Source organism: Eretmochelys imbricata, chromosome 5, assembly GCF_965152235.1.
Source record: "Eretmochelys imbricata isolate rEreImb1 chromosome 5, rEreImb1.hap1, whole genome shotgun sequence".
Lineage (NCBI taxonomy): Eukaryota > Metazoa > Chordata > Testudines > Cheloniidae > Eretmochelys > Eretmochelys imbricata.
The window spans coordinates 68,493,207-68,518,778 of record NC_135576.1 but is presented as its reverse complement, the minus strand read 5'-3'; the positions used below and the strand labels follow the sequence as shown (position 1 = coordinate 68,518,778).

The 25,572-nt window shown below is 40.9% G+C and overlaps 1 protein-coding gene across 10 annotated transcripts in view; it reads left to right on the top strand.

Annotated features, from left to right (window-relative positions):
• FBXL17 (F-box and leucine rich repeat protein 17) overlaps positions 1–25,572 on the top strand; it is a 490,032-nt gene that overhangs the window by 157,243 nt on the left and 307,217 nt on the right. For all 10 annotated transcript variants that reach the window (XM_077817277.1, XM_077817276.1, XM_077817278.1 and 7 more), the window contains exon 6: positions 16,356–16,486. In XM_077817277.1, the coding sequence (XP_077673403.1) occupies positions 16,356–16,486 (131 nt within the window). The remainder of the gene's footprint in view (positions 1–16,355; positions 16,487–25,572) is intronic.

The following is a 25,572-nucleotide window of genomic DNA, read 5'->3' as shown; positions in this document are numbered from 1 at the left end:
TTGGATGTATGATAGAGCCCAAAACCTTTTAATAGATCATAGAATATCAGGGTTGGAAGGGACCTCAGGAAGTCATCTAGTCCAACCCCCTGCTCAAAGCAGGACCAATCCCCAACTAAATCATCCCAGCCAGGGCTTTGTCAAACCTGACCTTAAAAACCTCAAAGGAAGGCGATTCTACCACCTCCCTAGGTAACACATTCCAGTGCTTCACCACCCTCCAGTCTCCTTGCCAGGACTCTTGGCAATATGTTGACATCACTATTAGTAAGTGAAATTGACCTGTAATTGGAGTATAGTAGCATCTCTTCCTTGTTTAGGAATAACTGATATTAAGGCTTCTCTTATCATAGGCAGAAGGGTACCCTCTATAAGTGACTAATTAAATATTTCAAGCATCTTGTCAGACAGAAGTTCAAGGAAGTGTCTATGGCATTTAACTGAGAAGCCATTGGGCCCAGGGGCTTTCTGTACTTTTATATTCTTAATTGCCCAATTAACTCATCTTATGTTAGGGGGGTGTCAAGGTTTCAACACTAGGTTGCAGTAATATTTTGAAAAATTGATCCAAAACTCTTGTGGAGGGGTTTGTGTCTAATTTGTACAGATATTTATAGAAATTAAAGAACTCTTTATTAATATCTTTGTGATGAATATAATTTACCATATTTGTCATGGCTGGTTGTGATTCTACATGCAGATGCGTTCTCTCTTATGTGGCATGCTAACAGCTTGCCTGCTTTTTCATCTGATACCCAGAAATCCTGCCTAAATTGAAATAGGGTGAATTCAGTGTGTGCCAAGTATATCTTGTTGAATTTATATCTACAATTGATCAGGGATCATAACCTATCTGGAGATGGGACTGTGGCATAAGAAAAATAAAGCTCATTTACTTTTTTCTCAAGGGCCATCATATTTTCTCCATGTTCCTTCTTCTAGGCAGATGCAAAACCAATAATTCTACCTCTCAATAGGCCTTGAGCATCTCCCACAATAGCCTGCTAGAAGCTGTTGAAGGTTCATTTATCTCCAGGAACAGACCAATTTCTTTTTCAATAAGAACTTTGAAATGGAGATATAATAAAAGTGAAGTAATAAATGTCCATCTACATGGCCATTTCTTACCCGGCTCTTTTGATAGTTGAAGAGTTTTACAGGGGCATAATCAGAGAGAACAATTGGTATCGATGGAAGAATCAATTACAGAATTAACCAAGTCCCTGGAGATCAAAGGTAATCTATATGGGAGTAGGACTCGTACTGGGGAAAAGCATGAATATTTCCTACTTATTTGCATGAGCTGTCAAATATCACATAGTCCCAGGACTTTAATGTGCAATTCCAGGCCATTCTATTTTTGGTTAGTTTATGACCCTTATGACAAAAGGATCGAGCCCTTAATTAAAATCCCCAGAAATCATGACAGGGGGTGTGGGGTTCTCCATATAATTTAGTAAATAGTATATGAAAGATTTTGGAATCATCTAGATTAAGTCCATACAGCAATTATTATTTCAGATTCATTTACCATGACTTTATGGGTTAAAAATCTGCCCCTGATCATCTGAAGTTGACTTTGACATTGTTACTGCCAGCACTTTTTGGAAGAGTACGGCTGCTCCTCTGTATTTGGATGAGAAGCAGCAAGACACTGCTTCTTCTACTGAGTCACATTCTAATTTAGCAGCCTCATCTGCGGTCAAGTGTATCTCCTGCAAAAAGCACTACGTCTACTGTTGCTTTCTATAACTAGTACACTTTTTTCTTTTAACACTCCCCACAGAGAAGGGGAGAGGGAGGAGCAAGAATCTATGGCTAAAATGCTGCACATGTTTGTTCCACAATTTTTGGATTGTCATAGAATCATAGAATATCAGGGTTGGAAGGGACCTCAGGAGGTCATCTAGTCCAACTCCCTGCTCAAAGCAGGACCAATCCCCAATTAAATCATCCCAGCCGGGGCTTTGTCAAGCCTGACCTTAAAAACTTCTAAGGAAGGAGATTCCACCACCTCCCTAGGTAACGCGTTCCAGTGTTTCACCACCCTCCTAGTGAAAAAGTTTTTCCTAATATCCAACCTAAATCTCCCCCACTGCAACTTGAGACCATTACTCCTCGTTCTGTCATCTGCTACCACTGAGAACAGTCTAGATCCATCCTCTTTGGAACCCCCTTTCAGGTAGTTGAAAGCAGCTATCAAATCCCCTCTCATTCTTCTCTTCCGTAGACTAAACATCCCCAGTTCCCTCAGCCTCTCCTTGTAACTCATGTATTCCAGTCCCCTAATCATTTTTGTTGCCCTCCGCTGGACTCTTTCCAATTTTTCCACATCCTTCTTTTAGTGTGGGGCCCAAAACTGGACACAGTACTCCAGATGAGGCCTCACCAGTGTCGAATAGAGGGGAACGATCACGTCCCTCGATCTGCTGGCAGTGCCCCTACTTATACATCCTAAAATGCCATTGGCCTTCTTGGCAACAAGGGCACACTGTTGACTCATATCCAGCTTCTCATCCACTGTAACCCCTAGGTCCTTTTCTGCAGAACTGCTGCCTAGCCATTCGGTCCCTAGTCCGCAGCGGTGCATTGGATTCTTCCTTCCTAAGTGCAGGACTCTCCACTTGTCCTTGTTGAACCTCATCAGATTTCTTTTGGCCCAATCCTCCAATTTGTCTAGGTCCCTCTGTATCCTCTGCCTACCCTCCAGCATATCTACCTCTCCTCCCAGTTTAGTGTCATCTGCAAACTTGCTGAGGGTGCAATCCACACCATCCTCCAGATCATTTATGAAGATACTGAACAAAACCGGCCCCAGGACCGACCCTTGGGGCACTCCACTTGATACCGGCTGCCAACTAGACATGGAGCCATTGATCACTACCCGTTGAGCCCGACAATCTAGCCAGCTTTCTATCCACCTTGTAGTCCATTCATCCAGCCCATACTTCTTGCCAGATGATTGCCACTTGCCAACCTCCAGGGAATAGGGTAGGTGCAGGAGGATTGGGTTGATACACCAACGTTATTTGGAGCCGCCTGCAGGAGCTTGATGCAAATCACATTCATGTAGGTTGTAATTTTCTTGAGTGCTAGTGTTAGAGAGAGAGGTGAAAGCGGGTGTGGAAGAGTGAGTGTAATAAGGGCTCTGGAGAGGGGGAAGGAAGAGCCCAAAAAGACAGGTTAAAGTAAAAACATCAGGATACATAACGACTTGACCTATTACCAAACATGAATGGGCTCTCTTTGGTGTGTCATATTTTCCCATTCTCTCCTGAGTGATAACTCCACTTAAAAGGTAAATCATAATGAAAAAGCAGCAATTGTCCAACATGTAATGCTGTAAACTAAATTAAACCAATCATCAGTTCTAGAGAGAGTTCAAGGCCAGGAGCTTCATCAATACCCACTATTTAAAAACAGGCTATCCTATATTTCCCAGACAGCAAAGAAATAAGCACGTTGTAAGGAGATAGAAAGGGAGTATACAGTCCACAAATGTGATATTTTCTTCACCTGGAATGTCAAGTATATGCCCGTGTGTTATCCCCTAATTGTCATCTTTTCAGTTTGCCAAACCAAACACCAAAGAACTGGTAGTGCAGGTTGGAGCACTGTGAGAGATGATGTATGTTGTGGGGATTATTTTCCCAGGGCCACATGCTCCCCTCCCTTTGTTTTACAACCAAACGTTCTATTTCCATTCTCCATATTAATGAACATATAACTGATGGGAGAAATTCATCTGCTTTACAAATTGTAAATTTATGCACCAAATAGCACAACTCTCAGTCCAATTCAGCCAGTGACTCTTCCATACTATTTTCATACTCCATGTCCATGGACCCAGGACTCAGGACTGAGCTTATAGAAAATGTTAGTTTGGGGAAAGGGACTGAAGAAGTTGACAGGAGGCAGGGCCGGCTCTAGGATTTTTGACACCCCAAGTGCCAAAAAAAAAAAAAAAAAAAAAAAAAGGGCCAGAGTGCCGCCCCTTGAAAAGTGCTGCCCCACGTGCATACTTGGTTTGCTGGTGCCTAGAGCTGGCCTTGACAGGAGGCTTTAGTGGGAGAGGGAATGAAGCAAGAGGGGGAAAAATTGGGGAAATAGAAGATGGAATAAGAGGAGCCAGGGAGGCATGGAGGGAGAGTAAGGCAGGGGAGGTGGAGAAAGAGATAAGCAGTGAAATAGAGAGGAAGTAGGAGCTGATAGGGATGGCAGAAATCACTAGTCCATGTAGCTCAGCAACCGCTATTTTCTCCTGCTCCGTTAGCCCACATGGGGTACAGCTGCATTACTCGGCCCCTGTGCATCATGCGAGGAGGAAAGCTACTTCTCATCCTTCCAGCACATCAAATGTCCCGTCACCAGGCTTTGAGGACCCACCAGTAGCTAGTTGTGGTGACACAGTAAGGTCTCTCACTGAGATGAAATTTTAAAAGATGGAATCAGAGCTCTCAGGTTCCTACAGAGCAACAGGCAGCTGAACTGCTGCTGTGATCTCTTTGATATACTTCTGTGCTGAGGTAACACATAGATCTTGTATAATCACAAACAAATATTTCATGTTGATCTATCCAGTTAGGGATGTTGTCAAATATTTCATTGACTTCCCAACACAAATACGGGCACAAAGGCACTAAGTATTGTTAATACACATTTAAATAAATCATTTTCACAGTCAATTCTCTCCCATGAGATCAGTTTAGGATGAGGTGTTCCCCTTAACAACCCTTCTGGGGGACTTCACTTTAGCCATTTGATGAGATGTGATATTTATGTCCCAAAAGTTAATAAAATAAATGCTTGGCGTAGAAGAGAGAGTCCAAATAAGTTAGTTAGTCCCAGTCACTGGATAAGTTTGGATGTGCAAGTAGGGTAGACATACCGATTGGGAAGTAAACTTGGCATAAACTAGAATAGATGCTTAATTCATTGCAGGCAATTTAAAAATATTTCTGCTTCTGATTGCTTTTGGAACAGATACACTTCATCCCCCAACCTTGATGTAGAACTGTGCTGCAAACTTCTTAAAATATTGGAGCCCTTGCTGCTTCGCAAGTTCCCTTGCTCTTCTAAAGGCTGATCTCTACTCAATCACATCTTTTGCTAAATCTTGAGGAAATCATTATAGTATTTTGTGACATCCCCCCAAAACAGTTCTCTCTCTTCATGAGCTAGCTGCATTATTTTTCCTTTTGAAGTAAATCTGAGAAATTTAACAATCAGTGCATGAGGCTTTGGCTTGTCAAGTCATCTTAGGAGCCTGGGACCTTTGTGTGTTTCTAAATTATATTTAAAATCATCCAGCAGATGGAGCACTTCTGCAAGAAGCCAGGGAACCAATTCTTGTGGTTTGCCTTTCTCTGCTTCTTCCGGTATTCCTGTAATTCTTAAATTACTGCAGTGAGCCCTTTCCTCGAAGTCTGCCACTTTAGATTTAGGAGAAGGTAAGTCTGTTAGGCTTCTCTTCACCTGGGTAGAGAGCCCTTGTACCAGATCTTCCACTGAGGATATTTTCCTTTCTGCTTCATTCACCTGTCCTGTCAGAATTTGTAGAGAGGAGTTAATCGAGGTAACAGTCAATATTATTGTGGCCGTTGTGGCCTTGATAGCTGATGCACCTGCAACAACTTTCTCCAGCAGAGCCACCACAGACACCGTGCCTGCATCAGCCATCTAGTTCAGGGGCCGAAGGGGGAAGGAGGGTGTAAATGGAATTGAATTAGCTGCTATTTCCTTCTTTTCTAGCTTTTTCTTTTTCTTTTTACTTTCATATTTTTAATTCTTCTATTTGTACAATTCTTTCTGTTTCAAGAGAAAGGGTATGTTTACACTGCACGCTCCGTTTGGTGGTGTTTAGAGTACATACACAACACGCCTTCCAAGCCCAAGTATATATAGCAGTGTAGATGGTGAGGCTCTGGTTAGGTGAGTAGACACTCCTGTATCCCATGGGTGTGTACCCCACTGGGTTCTCTACTCAACCAAGCAGTGTCTCCCCATCTACACTGTGATTTTTAGCAGTATAATGTCCTGCTACCTCGCTCTGCTGGAGTCTTTCCCTGCCACAGGTGGGGAAAGGCTCCAGTAGTACCCTGAAAGACTCCAGCAGTGGGGAGCAGCCAGAGCTTTCTCCCCTGCAACGAAAGACTCTGGCAACAGGAAAAGCTCTGCTGGGGGAAGGCAGCAAGGAAAGGCTCTGGGATTTACCTGCTGCTGACCCTTTCTCACTGTCTCCCCCCAACCAGCGCCTTCCAATGACACATGTAGCTATATATGACACTGTAGATGCAGCCTACAACAGTGTAAACACATGTCCAACATGCCACCACCAGTAGTGTGCAGTGTAGAAGTAGCCAAAGAGTAAGAGAGAGTTGTTTCGTACTTAGGGGAAAAAATGCAGAACTCAGCTTCTGCTTCACTTTGACTGCTGCTGGTAGTCAGTTTTGAGCTTTGGAAGTAAGTGTTGGAGAAAAGAGGGACTAATTGCAGGAACAGTCATCCTAAAAGTAGTCAGTAAGAGGGTATTGCTGCCTGTCAGAAGGCAGAGGAGAATTATACTCATTCTCATGATCTAAGATGCAAAACTTAATTAATAGAATATTCTGTTCCTGCATTGTCTGTTTCTGACCGTGATTAAAAGTCTGGCATGTTTAGGACACTCAAGATTCATGCCTGACGGATGAAAAGTCCAACTGTTTACAAAGGTTTTTTAGTGTTCTGTGCTCTAAGAGCAAATATGTAAATAGTGAAATGATCATGTGTCTTGGTGCTGGAGTGGTTTGTAAATCAGTGGTATGGGAATTTGTTTGTTTTTGTATTATAGTTAATTGTGTATTAATGAATACATACTTTGCATAAAGATTTCAGATGCAGATCTTCAAAGTCCAGTTTAAACGATTAATTCCTAGATTCCAGCATGGTTATATTATTTAAAAGATTCAAGACAATATTTCTAAATCTTTCATGGACAATTATTTTTTTCTTCTACATTTCAGGTACAAATATAAATAAATGTTTTGCCAGATATTCTGCAACCTTGTGCAACTAAAAATCTACTGGTCCACTTAGGCCTAGAAACAAAATTCCTTAGTGCTTTGGAGTTTTGTGTCCCTTGTTTCCCTGAGGATCATTGTAAAGTTATTTGGTTCTTTCCCCTACTTGTAAAACTTGAAACAAAGAAGGAACACTGAACAAAGTTTGTGAAAATTCTATACAGCTTTTCTTTACTAAGTCTTTATAATGTGTTGCAGCATATATGATGGTTGGAGTAGAGAACTGGGAGCCAAGAACCTTGGATTCTATTCCCATCTTTCCTACTGTCTTTATTGTGTGACTGTGAATATATCATCCACTGTAATTCAGTGTCTCAGTTTCCCCATCTGTAAAATTGCAATAATATCCACTTTGTAGAGTTTTTTGAATCTTTACACTTCAAAGTGCTTTTTGATCGGGGATTAAAGATGCTACATAAATGCAAAGTAGTAGTAGCAGTGCGATTATCAATTATTCATACATTTATAGTATTCGTGACTTACAGGGAACTTAACACTGTGCACTTATGCTTTACAAAATACTTCCTTTGAAATCAAATGAGAATGCCATGAACATATGACGAGAGCATACACTCACCTCTAATTTAATTCGTGATGAAAATTGATGCAAATATATTTAACACAATTCACTAGTAGCTAATGGCCACTGCCATGTAGTCCTTACCAGTTAGATCAGGAGGGATATGGCCTTTCCTTTTCATTTGTATAGCACCCACTGTCAAGAAACCACAAGGCTCCACTGTAGCTCAGTTGAACTAGGCACTAATGAAGCCAATAGACCCACCACTGATGTCTGAGCAGTTCAAATCTTGTATACTATTGGGCTCTCCCAAGCCCAAAACAGTCCCTAATGGTTGGCTTATTTGTAAACCAGGACAGCCTTAGCAAATATGATTGTGTGGGATGGCTTTCCAGTGAGAATCACAGTTGAGATTTGCATCCACTCCTGGTTAGTGGCAGCTGGAGTATTGGCACCCTGATATACCTAAGGTAAAAGGAATGTTGACCAGATCTTACTCACCTTCCAGAAAAATCCACCTCAGTTTGATGTAATTAGACCAAACATTTCACACTCATTTCCTTTGTGGTCTTTGATCCCATGGTGACTAATAATTACTTCTGGCCAGTTGTGCTTGTGCTACGTGTTATGGATAAGGATCACTAGTTGGTACAAGGACCTGCCTCGGATACCTTCTCATGTAATTTGGTTGAGTTCCTGTTAAATCCCAGTTGTGAGCCTCACTTTTTACCATTGACATGGTTTTGAAATAAAGAGGTATTCCGTGAGTGTTTGATAGCAACCACCTCTAGAACATAGTAGGAAGAAGGATAGATACAAACTTTCTGCCTATCCTAGGAAATTTTGCGACACCATCAGATGCACCCCTAAAAATCTCTCCAACTGCCATTTGTCAATGGCTCTCACTTCATGGTCTAGGGATCATCTATAGCAGCTGAGGTGGGGTCCTTGATATCAAAGGTTCAAGTTACATGTTGTCTCGAAGGAAAGCCCAAGAGAGAAGGTCTTGCAGTGGATTGTCAGAAATTGGTACTGGATAAGGAAGAGCTCTATTCCCAGAACAGAAAGCTCTTTCCATGGGGGTGGAGTGATACAACTTGACTGTTGTGAGCTGTCTTGGTAATGAATCATTATAGGATGATGATCTAGGGCAAAATATTCCAAAGTGTGTCACTTAGAAACCTAAATTCCATTTTCAAAGTGGTTTAGGAATTTAGGCACTTAAGTCTCATTGAAGGTCATTGAGACTTAGCCTCCTAAGTTATTTAGGTGCATTTTAAATATCTTACCTATAGCTCATATTCCTTCTGGTCTGTCTGTGAGAACTGGTTGTGAGGCTCAAATCAATCCTAAAATATATACTTGTTCCCCTAACTATAGTGTGTTGGATGTGTCCCATCTTCTAGTCCTTACAGGCTGTTCACTCACCTGAAGTTCCCCAAAGATAGTGATGGTGAAGTAGCTTGGAATAAATGATGCTTGAAGAGCCTGGAGCTAGCCACTCCTACTAGCTAAATGGATCCCTTAAGATTTGTGAGGAAATGTACATTGTGTATTTACAGTAATAACAATGATAAATATTAAGTCTAAGCTTCTCCACTGGTCAGGGAACTAGGTAGGCTACCTGTGAACAAGAGGATATGACAATTAATAGAAAATGAATAGAATAAAATAGAATAGGATGGTGGAGTGATGTCTAAAGATATGTCTACACAACAAAGGAAAACCAGCAGCTGGCCCATGCCAGCCACTTGTGGAATAGGTCCCAGCGCTCAGGCTCCAATCCAAGCCTGGAAGTCTACACAGCAATGAAACAGCCCAAGCCCCATGAGCCCGAGTCAGCTAGCATGGGCTAGCCATGGGTGACTAGTTGCTGTGTAGACATACTATAAATGTGAATTGGCCATGGAGTGACTGTGCAAACAAGGGATGACATCGTGGCCTCATTGAACTAAATGGCAATTTTGTTAATGATTTCACTGAGACTAGAATTTAAACCCAGTTTTGGGGAGTGTCTCCATCCAGAGCAAAAAGCCTTTACTGAGAAATTGTGTATTCTTATTTATGACACCCCCTATCCTTCCTTCCCTGAGTTGACCCTATCGTTTTGGTGCCCCACTTGTAAGCCACTTGCAGTAGGCCTCAGAGGCCTCATTTTTCAGAAGTGCTGATCATGCAAATCTCCAGTTTAAGTCAGTGGAAACTGCAACATTGGGAGCTGTTGAAGTTTTCAGCACCTCTGAAAATCGGACATTGAGTCTTTTTATCTTTATTAAGTGGTGCCGTTTGTTGGACACTGTAAAACAATAAATAATAATAATAAAACTCATGAAGGGAAAAAAGAGCCAGCAACATTGGTATCTGTGAGTAAACATAATGGGGCTTGAAAAAAGAGTGCTTTTGGCTGGCCTTCACTTCTTGTAATATGTAGTCCCTTATTACCTCCAGGAGTTCCCTGATGGATATTTGGTATTGTGGTATGGTGCACACGCTCTGCTGAATTGCCCAACAGAATTATTTCCTGCCCTTTTAAGACACTCATCCTTCATGGGATGGTCTTGTGGCTAAGGCAATGGACTGGGATTCAGGAGATCTGGCTTTAATTCTCCACTACAAACTCCATGTGTTCACTTGGGCAAACTTTGTATCTCAGTTCCCCATCTGTAAAGTGAGGATAAGAGGATAGTTGTCTACCTCGCAGAGCTGTTCTGAGGCACCTAGATACAGTGATGATGAGCACCATATGAAAACCTCAATAAATTAATCATTGAGAGACTCTGGTACATCGTTGATTAGCAGCCCTCCAACAGTGAGAGCTAGGGCAAGTGTGTTTTTGATTATTCTTTAGACCTTGTGTCTTTCTGGGATTTGGAGTGATTCTATGCAAAAACATTTATTCAGAAAACAGCAGTGAACTATTCCCTGGTAACAGTCTTTCATAATGTATAGATCCATTCTTCAGTTATAAGTGAAAGAGGAGAACATCTTTTCTAATATTGCTGTAGGATGTACATTTATTTGGATTGACATATAAAATATTATTGTAATGATTTGTTTGATGTTTGTGCATGCCGTTGATTGACTAAATAGGGGTTGCACTGCTTGCGGAAAATTTTTGAAGGGAACCATTAATTAGGATTATCATCCAAATTCATGACTAGCGTAAGTAAGACTTCAGTGGACTGTCATGTGGCCTGTTATTCCCAAAATTATTACTACGTGTCAGATTATTTAATATAACCATTTAGTTGAGGCGAATCCACATCCCAATAGCAGCAGAGTAATTGCAGTTTCACTGCACAGATACAAAGGGAGATGGGATGCCTTTGTGGGGGACACTGAAAGTGTTTCTCCCCTGGGCTGTGTAGAGCCCAGTGCTGCTGAGGCTCTCTTTCCAACTAAGTGCATGTATTAGACAGGGGAAGGGCCAAGAAGATCTGCTGCTGCTGTATGAGTCCATTGTCCCCCAATCTATCCGAACCCCATTTGCCATTCTTCTCCCCCTCCCAGTATGCATGCACAAAGTAGTAGGAATAAGTTAGGGTTACAGAGAGCCTTTTAGCAATTGGACTGGAGTAGCCTCTACATAAAGTGGCCCTATGTCTCATTTTGGCTGGGACCCTCCCTTTGTAAGCCCTCTCCAGAGTGTCCTGAAATTTTTTGGAAAAAGCAGGGTGCAGAGGAACATGCGGAGGGGTGAGCAGTGATGCCAGCCCCATGCGGGAGGATGGGGGGAAAGACAGAGCTCTGGTGGGGGGCAGGCATGGCTCTAGCAAGCAGCGACGTCAGCCCTAGCCTCACACAAGTGGCAGGTGGGCTCAGGTGAGCAGGGATGCCAGCCCCAACCTTTGGGAAATATGGTCACCCTATCTAGTATGTGCGTTGCTGCTCACCCAAGCACTGCCTGCTCCCCGTGCGGGGAGAGGGCTCAGGTCATTCCCGCGCTGGGGGTTTGGGCGAGCGGCTCAGGCCAGCCCCGTGCGGGGTCCTATTTTCCCTTTGGGAAATATGGTCACTCTACCTCTACAAAACAGCTCTGCAACCTGGGGGTAGCATTCTTTTTCCCACTCCTTGAGGAAATATCCTCCATCCAACCCATTACTGGGGACTGGGTCCCTGAATTTAACTCTTAATCAGCAGAGTTTTGTAGGCAATAAATCTATTTAATTTCTTTTCTAACTTTAAATTGGAGAAAGTTAGACCTTGTGGAATAAAACATGGTTACACCAGTTCTAAAGATTGCCTGCATTCTAAGTCCCCAGTTTCTTTTAAAATATCTTGACTTAGTGTTTAACTACTGAAGTGAACAATTTTTATGATCTCAGTTGTAAGCCTTTACTTAATCAAATCCGTGGTGGTGACTTAAATCACTGAATAGGATTACTATTCTTTCATACAGAGAAGGTAAATTTAATTAAAATGTCAGTATTACCTAAATGCAATTATTTGTCCTAGAGTATGCCAGAGATTATTTCAGACAGCTTTTTTTTTTTAAACACTGGAAGTTACTATGACTAAGTATATTTAGAAAGAAAAGGATTGAGAGTTATTGTCTGAGGAGTTTGTGGCAACTTGTGTACATTAACTCAAAATATGCCTCCTGCTATATCCATCCTTCACTTACGTGCATACTGAGTTCATCCTTTTTTATTTTTACAGGGAAATACTGAAAAATATTAAAAAATGGGAATACATCAAGTTAATGTTAAAGTTACCCAGGCTATATCATTTGTCATATTGTGCTCCTCCCAGGAAGGCAGGATTGTGTTCTGTGTGCCTTTGAATTTTGTGTAACCCTACTCTGTGGATAGATATTTGTTTAAATTCTCCATATATAACTATAGTTAGATGTAGTATTTTAGACTGTTAGGTTAATAAGATAGTACTCTTTATACAAGATCACTCTGTCCAGAATGAGCTGGAAGCTGCCTGTTCCTGGAGAGAGAGAACACAATAAAAAGACAGCACAATTTTTGATGTAGGTCTGACTACTGTAATCAGGGTTCAGTTAACTATTCTGGTAATAGTAATGTCTACTGTTTATAGGAAGATTGAGTATTTTAGGGGTATCCTTCCTGTCTCAATGAATTTGAAAAAAGGCTTTGATTTAAAGGGAAGTTGTCAATATGAAAATCACATTTCCATATGAAAACTATCACAGGTCACCCCAAAGTGACTGAAAGAGATTAGAGAAATTAAGTCGATCAAAGCGAAGGTGTCTTGATTACTCTCTGTAAATACTTACATGGAGAGAAGCTTTCAGATAGTACAGGCCTCTTCAGCAGAGAACGGGCTTGTCCACATGGTAGGATAGAGGTTGCGCGCTAGGGGGGTGTTGATTTTTACTGCTCAGTAACATAGGCACTAACTGTTCCCTTGTTCTCATGCTTTAACGTAAAATGCACTAGGGAACATTTAGTGCACACCAGTAAGGTCTACAAGGACCAGTTAATGCATGACGCATTAGTGGGTGTTAAAAACCACACATCCCTAGTGCTTATTACTACACTGTTTAGGCAAGTCCAAAGATATAACAAGATACAGTATTGCCAACTCTTGCGTTTTTATCATGAGACTTACACTACTTGTAATTTTCTTAAAGCTTTGGCTCCCAGAGTTAAGTGATTACATTTGCATCTCAGCTCTTTCTTTTCTTTTTTTTTTAAATGTCTCCAGCACTTGTGGTTGCAAAGAAAAGCTTGAAAATTGTGATCTAAAGTTTGTTCAAATGGCTCAAAAACCAGAAGGCAAATACCTCCCTTGGCAAGTTTTTTTAAACACCTCATTATTTTTAAGCCAATCTCAAAATTTTGGAGGGGGTCTAACTTTGACTGCTTTTGGTTGACAATACTGAAGACCAGTGGCTGTGAGGATATTCACCATTGGATTACTTAACAATGGATATGAGGATTCCCCATCATGTAGTCTTTAAATCAATTTAGATGTCTTTCTAAAAGATACACTTGAGTTCAGCTGGAAATTGTGGACTCGATGTAGAAACTGTATCATAGAATCATAGAATATCAGGGTTGGAAGGGACCCCTGAAGGTCATCTAGTCCAACCCCCTGCTCGAAGCAGGACCAATTCCCAGTTAAATCATCCCAGCCAGGGCTTTGTCAAGCCTGACCTGAAAAACTTCCAAGGAAGGAGATTCCACCACCTCCCTAGGCAACGCATTCCAGTGTTTCACCACCCTCTTAGTGAAAAAGTTTTTCCTAATATCCAATCTAAACCTCCCCCACTGCAACTTGAGACCATTACTCCTCGTTCTGTCATCTGCTACCATTGAGAACAGTCTAGAGCCATCCTCTTTGGAACCCCCTTTCAGGTAGTTGAAAGCAGCTATCAAATCCCCCCTCATTCTTCTCTTCTGCAGGCTAAACAATCCCAGCTCCCTCAGCCTCTCCTCATAAGTCATGTGTTCTAGACCCCTAATCATTTTTGTTGCCCTTCGCTGGACTCTCTCCAATTTATCCACATCCTTCTTGTAGTGTGGGGCCCAAAACTGGACACAGTACTCCAGATGAGGCCTCACCAATGTCGAATAGAGGGGGACGATCACGTCCCTCGATCTGCTCGCTATGCCCCTACTTATACATCCCAAAATGCCATTGGCCTTCTTGGCAACAAGGGCACACTGCTGACTCATATCCAGCTTCTCGTCCACTGTCACCCCTAGGTCCTTTTCCGCGGAACTGCTGCCTAGCCATTCGGTCCCTAGTCTGTAGCGGTGCATTGGATTCTTCCCTCCTAAGTGCAGGACCCTGCACTTATCCTTATTGAACCTCATCAGATTTCTTTTGGCCCAATCCTCCAATTTGTCTAGGTCCTTCTGTATCCTATCCCTCCCCTCCAGCGTATCTACCACTCCTCCCAGTTTAGTATCGTCCGCAAATTTGCTGAGAGTGCAATCCACACCATCCTCCAGATCATTTATGAAGATATTGAACAAAACCGGCCCCAGGACCGACCCCTGGGGCACTCCACTTGACACCGGCTGCCAACTAGACATGGAGCCATTGATCACTACCCGTTGAGCCCGACAATCTAGCCAGCTTTCTACCCACCTTATAGTGCATTCATCCAGCCCATACTTCCTTAACTTGCTGACAAGAATACTGTGGGAGACCGTGTCAAAAGCTTTGCTAAAGTCAAGAAACAATACATCCACTGCTTTCCCTTCATCCACAGAACCAGTAATCTCATGATAAAAGGCGATTAGATTAGTCAGGCATGACCTTCCCTTGGTGAATCCATGCTGGCTGTTCCTGATCACTTTCCTCTCATGCAAGTACTTCAGGATTGATTCTTTGAGGACCTGCTCCATGATTTTTCCAGGGACTGAGGTGAGGCTGACTGGCCTGTAGTTCCCAGGATCCTCCTTCTTCCCTTTTTTAAAGATTGGCACTACATTAGCCTTTTTCCAGTCATCCGGGACTTCCCCGGTTCGCCACGAGTTTTCAAAGATAATGGCCAATGGCTCTGCAATCACAGCCGCCAATTCCTTCAGCACTCTCGGATGCAACTCGTCCGGCCCCATGGACTTGTGCACGTCCAACTTTTCTAAATAGTCCCTAACCACCTCTATCTCCACAGAGGGCTGGCCATCTCTTCCCCATTTTGTGATGCCCAGCGCAGCAGTCTGGGAGCTGACCTTGTGAGTGAAAACAGAGGCAAAAAAAGCATTGAGTACATTAGCTTTTTCCACATCCTCTGTCACTAGGTTGCCTCCCTCATTCAGTAAGGGGCCCACACTTTCCTTGGCTTTCTTCTTGTTGCCAACATACCTGAAGAAACCCTTCTTGTTACTCTTGACATCTCTCGCTAGCTGCAGCTCCAGGTGCGATTTGGCCCTCCTGATTTCATTCCTACATGCCCGAGCTATATTTTTATACTCTTCCCTGGTCATATGTCCAACCTTCCACTTCTTGTAAGCTTCTTTTTTATGTTTAAGATCCGCTAGGATTTCACCGTTAAGCCAAGCTGGTCGCCTGCCATATTTACTATTCTTTTGACTCATTGGGATGGTTTGTCCCTGTAACCTCAACAGGGATTCCTTGAAATACAGCCAGCTCTCCTGGACTCCTTTCCCCTTCAAGTTAGTCCCCCAGGGGATCCTGGCCATCCGTTCCCTGAGGGAGTCGAAGTCTGCTTTCCTGAAGTCCAGGGTCCGTATCCTGCTGCTTACCTTTCTTCCCTGCGTCAGGATCCTGGAAAAGCAATGCGATGTCCTGCAAAGATTAACTTTAAAAGTCAAAGTCACATATTTAAGTTCTAAAGTTGTAAAAAGTTTTTGAAAGCATTAACTTTATTTGCCTTCAACTAAACCACCACCAAAGAAACATTTTAGTATTTCAGGAAAAGAAAATGCCGGAAGCCTCTGATTTCATACAGCCAAAAGCCAGAGCAGAGTTTTGCAGGTACTAAACCTGGGGCGGGGGGAAATTCATAATAGAACTGCTAAAACACTCTAAACTATAGATACGCTAGAGAGCCCATATAATACTAGCCAACAGTTATTCTGTCATTTTAATTGTATTACATTTTCAGTAATAAACTCTTCTCAAAGAAAAATCTGGTTGTCTCATGCTGATGTCTGTATTATGTTTCTGAGTGAGAAGGGCTTTTCATTAACTGTAATGCATCTTGCCTGTCTGTCCTATACTGCACATGATTCCAGAAAGGTGTAAAAGCTTTTATAACAGAATGTGTCAGTACTTACTGAATATTAGTACCTTTTCAGACACTTTCCTCTTTATTGTATTTCTCTCAATAGCTACGAAACCTTTCCAGCCTGGATCTACGTCATATCACAGAACTGGATAACGAAACTGTGATGGAAATAGTGAAGAGATGCAAAAACCTTAGCTCCCTCAATCTCTGTCTGAACTGGATCATTAATGACAGGTAACTTAATTATACCATCTAACAGCAGTAAATCTCAGAAAAGCAAAGTTAACCCATTGTATTGAATAATTGGAGTCAGTGATGATTCATAGCAGTTTGGAGGGAAAGAACTCCTAAAAGCAAGCAAACTGTTTTTCAAACTGATGTTTCTGTCTATGTTGGGTAAATCATCTAGACCCTTATTTTCTGGTGCGTCCGTCATATTTTTTAACAGTAGAGAGTGAGTCACTTATAAATGAATGAGGGCATTATTCAGTTTTTCTTGTAGATAAAGTCAGAATGTGCTCCTTGATTTGGTTGCTTGAGATATAGAATTCCTGTTTTGAATACTTCTGCAGACAGGTGTGCAGTATTTGAACATTGCTCATGGGCACATAAAATCCAAACAAAAACATGAGTATGCAAGGAATGATAATTTATTTGTAGGTTCAGTTTGTGGAACTTGTATTTGTTAAAAGTTAGAGAACTGTATTACTGCCAGGCTTTTGGCAAAAGAAATAGTGTGTATCAGTAAAGAATTATCCTTAGATTAACTTTAGCTATGAGTTTACATGTTCCTGTTTCTTTCTGTCTGTAAACTAATCTTGTATTTAAAATTAAGAAAAATCTCATGGGAAATTTAAGTTTACACCTTACATGGGGTGGAAAATATTGTTAAAACATGAGACTAAAAAGTTAGAAGTGTCTTTTAAAACAATTTGAAAATATCTCAAAGCCAGTTCTTTGAAGTGAAAAGCAACAAAAAATTCTTCTGAGTGAATTTCTACAGAAGGAGTTTTATAAATGCTGAAAATAGAGGCCTTAAGTAGAAGCCATGAGATATCCTTAAATTACAGTGGTTGTTCATAGTGCATTTCATACTAACCATAAAGACATTGTTTAACAGTTATAATATATTCCTCTTCCTAATCACAATCACAATTTTATTTTTAAACCTCTTACAATCTTTTTTCTTTATCCATTAAAAATTATACCTGAAATAAAAATGGGAAGTAAGTATTGAAGCATATGATTAAAGAAATATTCACTCTCTCTCTCTCTTTTACATATCTATATATCTATGACTGCCTTAATTAGTTTTCTGATTTTTCTTGAAATGGCCAACAAATTTATTTTTAACTTCATTACGTTTTACTGATATTTTCTTTTTAATTCACACCAGTACCAATTCAATATTGTTTTAGAATTTTTGTGGGAAAATGGGTAAAACCTTTTTGGATAAAGGTCTTCTCACTCTCCCTTTGTCTTTATTTTTAAATGCCTAACATATGTTTGTGATGTACAGTACCATCATAGACCACTAACATGAATACCAATTATACCACAGATTCAGTCATCCTTAGGCTGAATAGTTAATTCCTTTGATAATTAAATGGGCACAACAGATATAGTAACATACTTTCTTATAGGTTTCAGAGTGGTAGCTGTGTTAGTCTGTATCAGCAAAAAGAATGAGGAGTACTTGTGGCACCTTAGAGTAGACTAACAAATTTATTTGAGCATAAGTTTTCATGGGCTAAAGCCCACTTCATCAGATGCATGCAGTAGAAAATACAGTAGGAAGATATATATATATATATATATATATACAGAAAACATGAAAAAATGGGGGTTGCCATACCAACTCTAATGAGAGTAATCAGTTAAGGTGTGCTATTATCAGTAGGAGAAAAAAAACGTTTGTAGTGATAATTAGGATGGCCCATTTCAAACAGTTGACAACAAGGTGTGAGTAACAGTAGGGGAAAAATTAGCATGGGGAAATAGTTTTTTGTTTGTGTAATCACTCATTGACTCCCAGTCTTATTCAAGCCTAATTAATGGTGTCCAGTTTGCAAATTAATTCCAGTTCTGCAGCTTCTCGTTGGAGTTTGTTTTTGAAGTTTTTTTGTTGAATAATTGTGACTTTTAGGTCTGTAATTGAGTGTCCAGGGAGGTTGAAGTGTTCTGCGACTGGTTTTTGAATGTTATAATTCTTGACGTCTGATTTGTGTCCATTTATTCTTTTGTGGAGAGACTGTTCAGTTTGGCCAATGTACATGGCAGAGGGGCATTGCTGGCACATGATGACATGTATCACATTGGTAGATGTGCAGGTGAACGAACCTCTGATAGTGTGGCCGATGTGATTAGGTCCAATGATGGTGTCCCTTGAATAGATATGTGGACAGAGTTAGCAACGGGCTTTGTTGTAAGGATAAGTTCCTGGGGTAGTGTTTTTGTTGTGTGGTGTGTGGTTGCTGGTGAGTATTTGCTTCAGGTTGGGGAGCTGTCCATAAGCAAGGACTGGCCTGTCTCCCAAGATCTGTGAGACCCTTGATGATGCGCTGGAGAAGTTTTAGTTGACGGCTAGTGACTTTCTGTTACTTTCTTTGCTGGGCCTGTCCTGTAGTAGGTGACTTCTGGGTACTCTACTGGTTCTGTCAATCTGTTTCTTCACTTCAGCAGGTGGGTACTGTAGTTGTAAGAATGCTTGATAGAGATTTTGTAGGTGTTTGTCTCTGTCTGAGGGTTTGGAGCAAATGCGATTGTATCATAGAGCTTGGCTGTAGACAATGGATCGTGTGGTGTGGTCTGGATGAAAGCTGGAGGCATGTAGGTAAGTATAGCAGTCAGTAGGTTTCCGATATAGGGTGGTGTTTATGTGACCATCACTTATTTGCACTGTATTGTTCAGGAAGTGGATCTCTTGTGTGGACTGGTTCAGACTGAGGTTGATGGTGGGATGGAAATTGTTGAAATAATGGTGGAATTCCTCAAGGGAAAAGAAGCCTTAGTGTGCCATGTTATAAAATAGGAATCCTTATTGTCTTGTGCTTCTTTCTGGAGTGTTTCAGCTTGAGAAAATGGCTTTTTGTGGTTGGAGTCCTGGGATCCAGAGGAACATTTCCCACTCTCACTGTTGCAGAAGAAGGTAGGATTATATTCCCTGTCTTTTAGTAGACTGGAGAAGAAATGGTCTTGCATGTTTGATGGCCCTTTTGAGGCTGAGAATAGGGAAAACTGACCATTCCCTTAAGTTCAAGAAAGGAACAATCAGCAATTTTCTGAAGTGTTTGGATGGAGGCTTACAAGATGCCTCTAGAAGACAACACTAAGTATGCAGACAAGGGCAGGAGCTGTTGTTGTTTTGGAGGTAGGGAGTGTCCTATGGGAGAAGTCATTTAGGTGAGTTTTTTCAAGTTTGTATCAAAACCAGTGAGTTTTGCTGCTTTTGTACTGAATTTCACTTTGAGGATTTGGATTTGTTTGTGTAAAACAAAAACTTAAAAGTGAAACTCTGGAAGTGTTGAAAACATGCAAACCAAACATACTGGTAAAGTTACATGTAATCTGGTTGACGAAAAACTAGACTTTTTGTTCAGCTTTAAGGTATAATGGTGAATAACCATGAAATGCATTTGATGTAGAACAGCAGTGAAATGAGGACAGACACATGGATGTGGCAGGCCACAATTTTTATTAATCTTAAATACAAGGGAGGGGCACTACCTACCCATGACCCATACACTCCTATGCTAGGCATTTAGTTCCAGTGTAGGTGTTACAGAGCTCCTACCATATAACCTATAACTTGTGTGGTAGGCTCTCCTCAGCCTGCACCCCCAGGATTCAACTTGCTCTGAATCCAACACACATACCCCTGCAAGGAGAACAAAGGGTGCGGAAGGGTGGGGACCTCAGCTCCATGAAAGCCACAAAGTCTTACCTTACCCCATGAGCCCAGGGCCCGTCACCAAAATCCCAGGTCTTTCACCTCTGGGAATTGTTCATTTTATTATTTTAACTGCACAGGAAAGCAGATGCAAGTTGTGATGAATCAAGAACTCAACAAAGTACCTCAGTTAAGTACCAAGTGCATTGTTACTTAACCTACCGTGGCTTGACAGTGTGTGCAGAAAAGGCGTAAAACTCCCTGGCTCATGGGAGAAAAAATTCCTTCCTGACCCCAAAATTGACTAGACCTGCAGCATGTGTGAGGCCAGATTCCCATTCCTAGTTTGGGGTGGATAGGGTGGACTGCTGGGACGGAGTTGAAAGACGCTCCCCATTGCTCCTGCGCCAGGTTAAATCCTGGGAGCTGAGGAATTCTGGCCAATCAGCACCCCTCTCCCCAAAATGATCAATGTGTGTCAGAGGAGTTACCTGGTGTCCCACAGTGAGTGTCTCCCTCCCTCACTGCTGGGCCTTTCACCACCAGTCCCATAAAGTTCCTCCACCTGTTGAGGTGAGTGAGTGGGTGGCATTTGCAGATTCTTTGGCAAAAGTAATCAAAGTTTGTAAAACTGCATTTCAGATGCAAAGTACCTTAACCTGGAATCACTAGTACTGTGGCAATGCACCAGTCTATCTACAATGTTAATTCCTCCTGGTTGCACAGTGCCATCTCCCATTATGCTGCAACTGAGGCATTTCTTGTTTTCAGGAATTTAAGCCTTCAGCGTGCAAGACTTTCACATGTCTTGTATACCCTGTAAATCATCTCCACATGCAGAAACTCATAAGATCTATTGATTATTTTTCATGTTTTATTAAAGCTATTTTGTCATAAGACGTCTGTGTCTTCAAGGCAAGCACAGAGAAATAAATTCATTTTCATTTTTACCTGCAGGAAAAATATGTTCACTTAAGATAACTGTGAATTAGTTTTAATATGTAAAGAAAATAGGTTTCTTGTCATGACAAATAAACCAGTCTGTCAGAAGCTGAGGGCTAAATAGGAACTTGAAAATAGTTTATTTTAAAATGGCTTATTAGGAAAGTCTAAATATGTTGAATACCTGAGTAGGTATTCAAAGTCGCTCTGAACTTGCACAATATATGTATCACTTAGGTAAAACAAAATGTGGAAAGAATTCCTTACTACCTGTTTCAAATGTGAAGGAAATCAAAAACTGTCGTCAATTCCATTAATAGACAGACTTGGGGAAAATGGTCATTATAGATTATTAAGTCATTTTGTATCCATACTTTATCATCTGATGGGTACAAACAGGAGATCTCTGTACACCCCTAGCTGCTGTAACACGCTTTGACACTGTATTTAAATATTTCTGTGGACCCCAATATTTTCTGCTTGCTTTCTTTTTACATCAAATTTCAGTTGATTCAATAAAAATGGTGACATTTGGAAATAAAATTAATGGGGGATTTGAGCAAGTGGTGGTTTACCAAATGTTTGCAGAGTGCCCCATAGTATGTCATTTTCCAAGAAAGGTTTTGTGAACTTGTGCTATGTGTTGTATCTATAAATGATCAAGGATCAGGCAGTAGATAATCTATTATTCTTTTGTAAAAGTCATGTCACAGTGCACTTGGAATTGCAGTCCATGTCAATTTCAATATTATTTAATTCACCTAGAGATAAGTTTAAAAACTATACAAATGAAACAAAACTATATACTAAATATGGCACACACACAAAGTAGATTTTGTTTTACAGAACTTCTAGTTTATCTTAAACTTGGGTGCTCTGGAAAGGAGAGATGGAATTTTCACTCCAACTTTTGGTACAAGGCTTGAGCGATTTTTGTTTTTCCTCTCCATGAATGGCAATGAAATCTTTGGCATATTACGGGCTGCATAAATTGCCTTTCATGCTAAAACACTTTATTGGTAGTATTTGCACCACAGATGGTCTGTCTATGTCTATTGTGATCAACATAAGTTTTGAGTGGAGAGGGAACAGTACAGGTTTTTGTTTTTATTTTTAAATCATTACTAGAGAATTGAGGCAAATAATTTTAATTGGTGTGACTTTGTTTCTCTTAGCCAAGAGCATGTTGTACTTTTTCCACTGTATAAGAAAAGATAGAATCAGTGGGCATGGGAAAAGTAGCCACTGAAAAGATACAACTGAAAATGGAAGCAAAGAGGTAGAACTCAGCAGAGCTGAATTTTCAGTAAATCCACCAAGTGCTGAAACATAAAGTTTTTAGTTCTGTCTTGTACTTCCTTCTTAAGAAAATCGTGTGCAGTTGCATATATAGTTTTGCAAGCCATTAAATATGAGGACCTATCTGCATGACAAAATTGTCAGTATTCGGGGACACTACTACAACACAGTAGTGCCCCAGCTATAATTAGAACACAGTTTGATCCTGCCTGTGTAGATGGTATCAAATAGCATTATAATCATGTATCAGTAGAGTTTGGTAACATGGTGATAATACTGGCTGGTGCTATATAAAGAGGCAAAACCAACTAGTGTCAGAGCACAGTGGGGGGTACTACCATGTTATTACCTAAAGTAAATTGTTATTAGAGCCATAACTACAATAGGGAAATATATGAACAGTTTCCTATTGTTGCTCACACAGGTTCATCTGAACTAGTGTTAACAACTTTGGGAGCCTGAGTGGAGATAAGGCTTCTTTTCAGACTGCCAGTTGCATTTGTTGCAACCAGTGCTAGATGATAAAGTGCTGAAAATGGTGTCAGCAGCTGACTAGCTCCCTTTGCTAGTGCTCCCAAAGTTGCTAATGATGGGTTCAGCTAAAATGGTGTTGGCAGTGGTGGAAAATGAGGCATTAGGACAATAACTAAGCTGTTACTCTCAGGTGTCTACTAAAATGCAGAATCAGTTGTTGCTAGAAACAATCTTAAATGTCTAAAAATGGTCTAGTACATTTTAAAGCTTGTCCATTACATGTAATGAAACTAAAGCTGTTCCTTTAGAAAGTATAAGTTACTACATCATGATGTTGAAGCATTATTTTAGTAAAACACATTTTAAATTCAAATGTACATAGCCTTCCTTGCACCGTATTTTTACATGAGAAAGAGAATGTACGCTCTCTTTATCGGTGGTCGCTCTCTTTATCGGTGGTAGCTACAGTAGTAAATGGTGCGTGTTCAGATCCATCATCTTTAATCTGACTGAAGTGGAAATGTACTTCAGGAGCATTGATATTTATTCTTCTTCCTATCATGTAATATAACTTGTGCTTGGGGATATTTTAGAGTCTTCCAGAAGAATAAATGTACTTTGTACTGTATGACAGCTGACATGAATTACTATAGGTAAATCCTAGCATTTCTTAATTCTGAATGCATTCACTTCTTTCAGTTGTCTTCTTTCGGTGTTGTCTAAAAGATCATATCCCTTGTGTCTGCTATTATGCATTTTGTTGTCTACATATTCGTAAGACGTTTACAACCATCTACGTTTAAAAAAATGCTCAAACTCCACCACTAAAAAAATAAGTTATACAACTTACCTTACTTAAATAAGTTATACAACTTACATTAATGCACATATGACCGATATTGCAATCCTCTGCAATATCTTTGGGGACCATATTGTATTATGTATCACTGTGGGCCAGAAATTGTATGAAACTCTGGGGCGGGGGATGGTTACCAGAACTCGTCCAGGAACAAAAAACAGTGTATGTGGGGCTGATTAAGGTGAATTGCTTAGGTTGTAAACACTTCCAGAAAGGCACCGCCCTTTGGGAAGGCTTGCATATACTGGTACACACTGGATTTTCCAGAGATCAAAGAAAGGACTTTGGGTAAATAGCCTGAGTTTAAACTCAGGGCTCTTCTTCCTGATCCAGCAGACAAACAGGGCATTCTGTCCAGGAGGGGCCCCAACCCTTGCATTACGGTGTCATTGTTCTCTGGCTGCTGATGGGCACCTCCTACTGTACGGATACTGAAAAATGCTTTGGACACCCCATCTGCCTATATGGGAGTCTCTGTGATATAAATTGGGTCATACCGTCCACTTGTGTTTGAAGAGGATGAAGCTCTCGGATCCCACTGCCCTAGTCCCTTTAGTATGGTCTCAGATTCCCTAACCCCAAAAGGGGTAGGGGATAGAGGTACCAACCTCTACCTTGGAGCTTGCCCAATCTATCCTGTCTGATCAGTATACCAGGGACATTTTCTCCATATAGGCGGGGTGGTGGTGATGCTAGTGAATGGTCTGTCTTAGGGCAGTTCCCCCGAAGGCTTCCAAATGTCTCCCTTGGGAACTATAGAACCACTGTCTGCTCTCTCCCAGCTGCTGGGAACTACCTGCTTTTAAGCCCTTATTCCACGCCAACATGATAGACAAGGCTGGAAGGACAGGGGCCAGCCTTGCTCACAGCAGCTCTTTAATCCCTTTGTCACTAGTATGGGGTTTATAAAGGTTTGGAAATACTTTAACTTACTAAGGCCCCATAGGGCTGATGAATAATGAACTTTTAGCATGCATATGGGAATGTTTGTTGTTTTTTATATGTTTTCTCTGTAATGAATGCATGTGCTTGCTTGGAAAGAGCTGTGTGGTAACTTTTAACTGCTGGCAACACAGTGTTAGTAGCCCTCAGAGAGAGAGAGAAAAAAGCCCAGGTACTGACTTTTGGGAAGACTGGCTTGCTGGGGATTTCACAGTGTAAGGAAAGGAGCTGTGCAACTTTAAGCCCCGCACCCCACATCAGAAGGGAGAGAAACATGAATCTCTGCCCAATAGAGGTGATTGCTGGGAGCTGGAAACCTTAAATGAGTGGAAAGTGGAAACCTTAAATGAATGGAAAGTGGAAACCTTGAGGGAGAACTGAGGGGGAATACAGGTGCAGTTACCTGAAAATGTGACAGTGTATTCATAAAATTACTTATTCTCTGAGAGTATCATACTATTGTGCTTAATTGAAGTAAATTTAGAAGAACTTTTAAAAGTTAAGTCTTTCATAACATAATTAGTTGATGAGTGTAAAATATTTCAAACTTTTAAATTTGGAGATAAAGTCTGACCAGTCAATAGAACTGGAATACTTTGGATGAGCTCCTACTTTAAATTGTTTTATTCAGAAGCTGTTTTATTTTGAAGACTGAAACTGTCTGTGAAAACAGTGTCTTTGTGATGAATACAGAGGTTGCATTAATCTAGAAGCTAAAGTAAATGGGGAAGACACAAAGTGTTTGTTCCTTCACCATTAAAAACAATCGGAGCTTTGCCATTGAATTCTGTGGACATAAGATCAGGCTCAGAAGTTTAAGCCAAGTGTTAAAAGTGTTCATATAATTAAGACAGATGTAAGATCACTGAGACAAGAGGGATCAATCAGGAAACTATCACAAGCATTTTCTGGCAA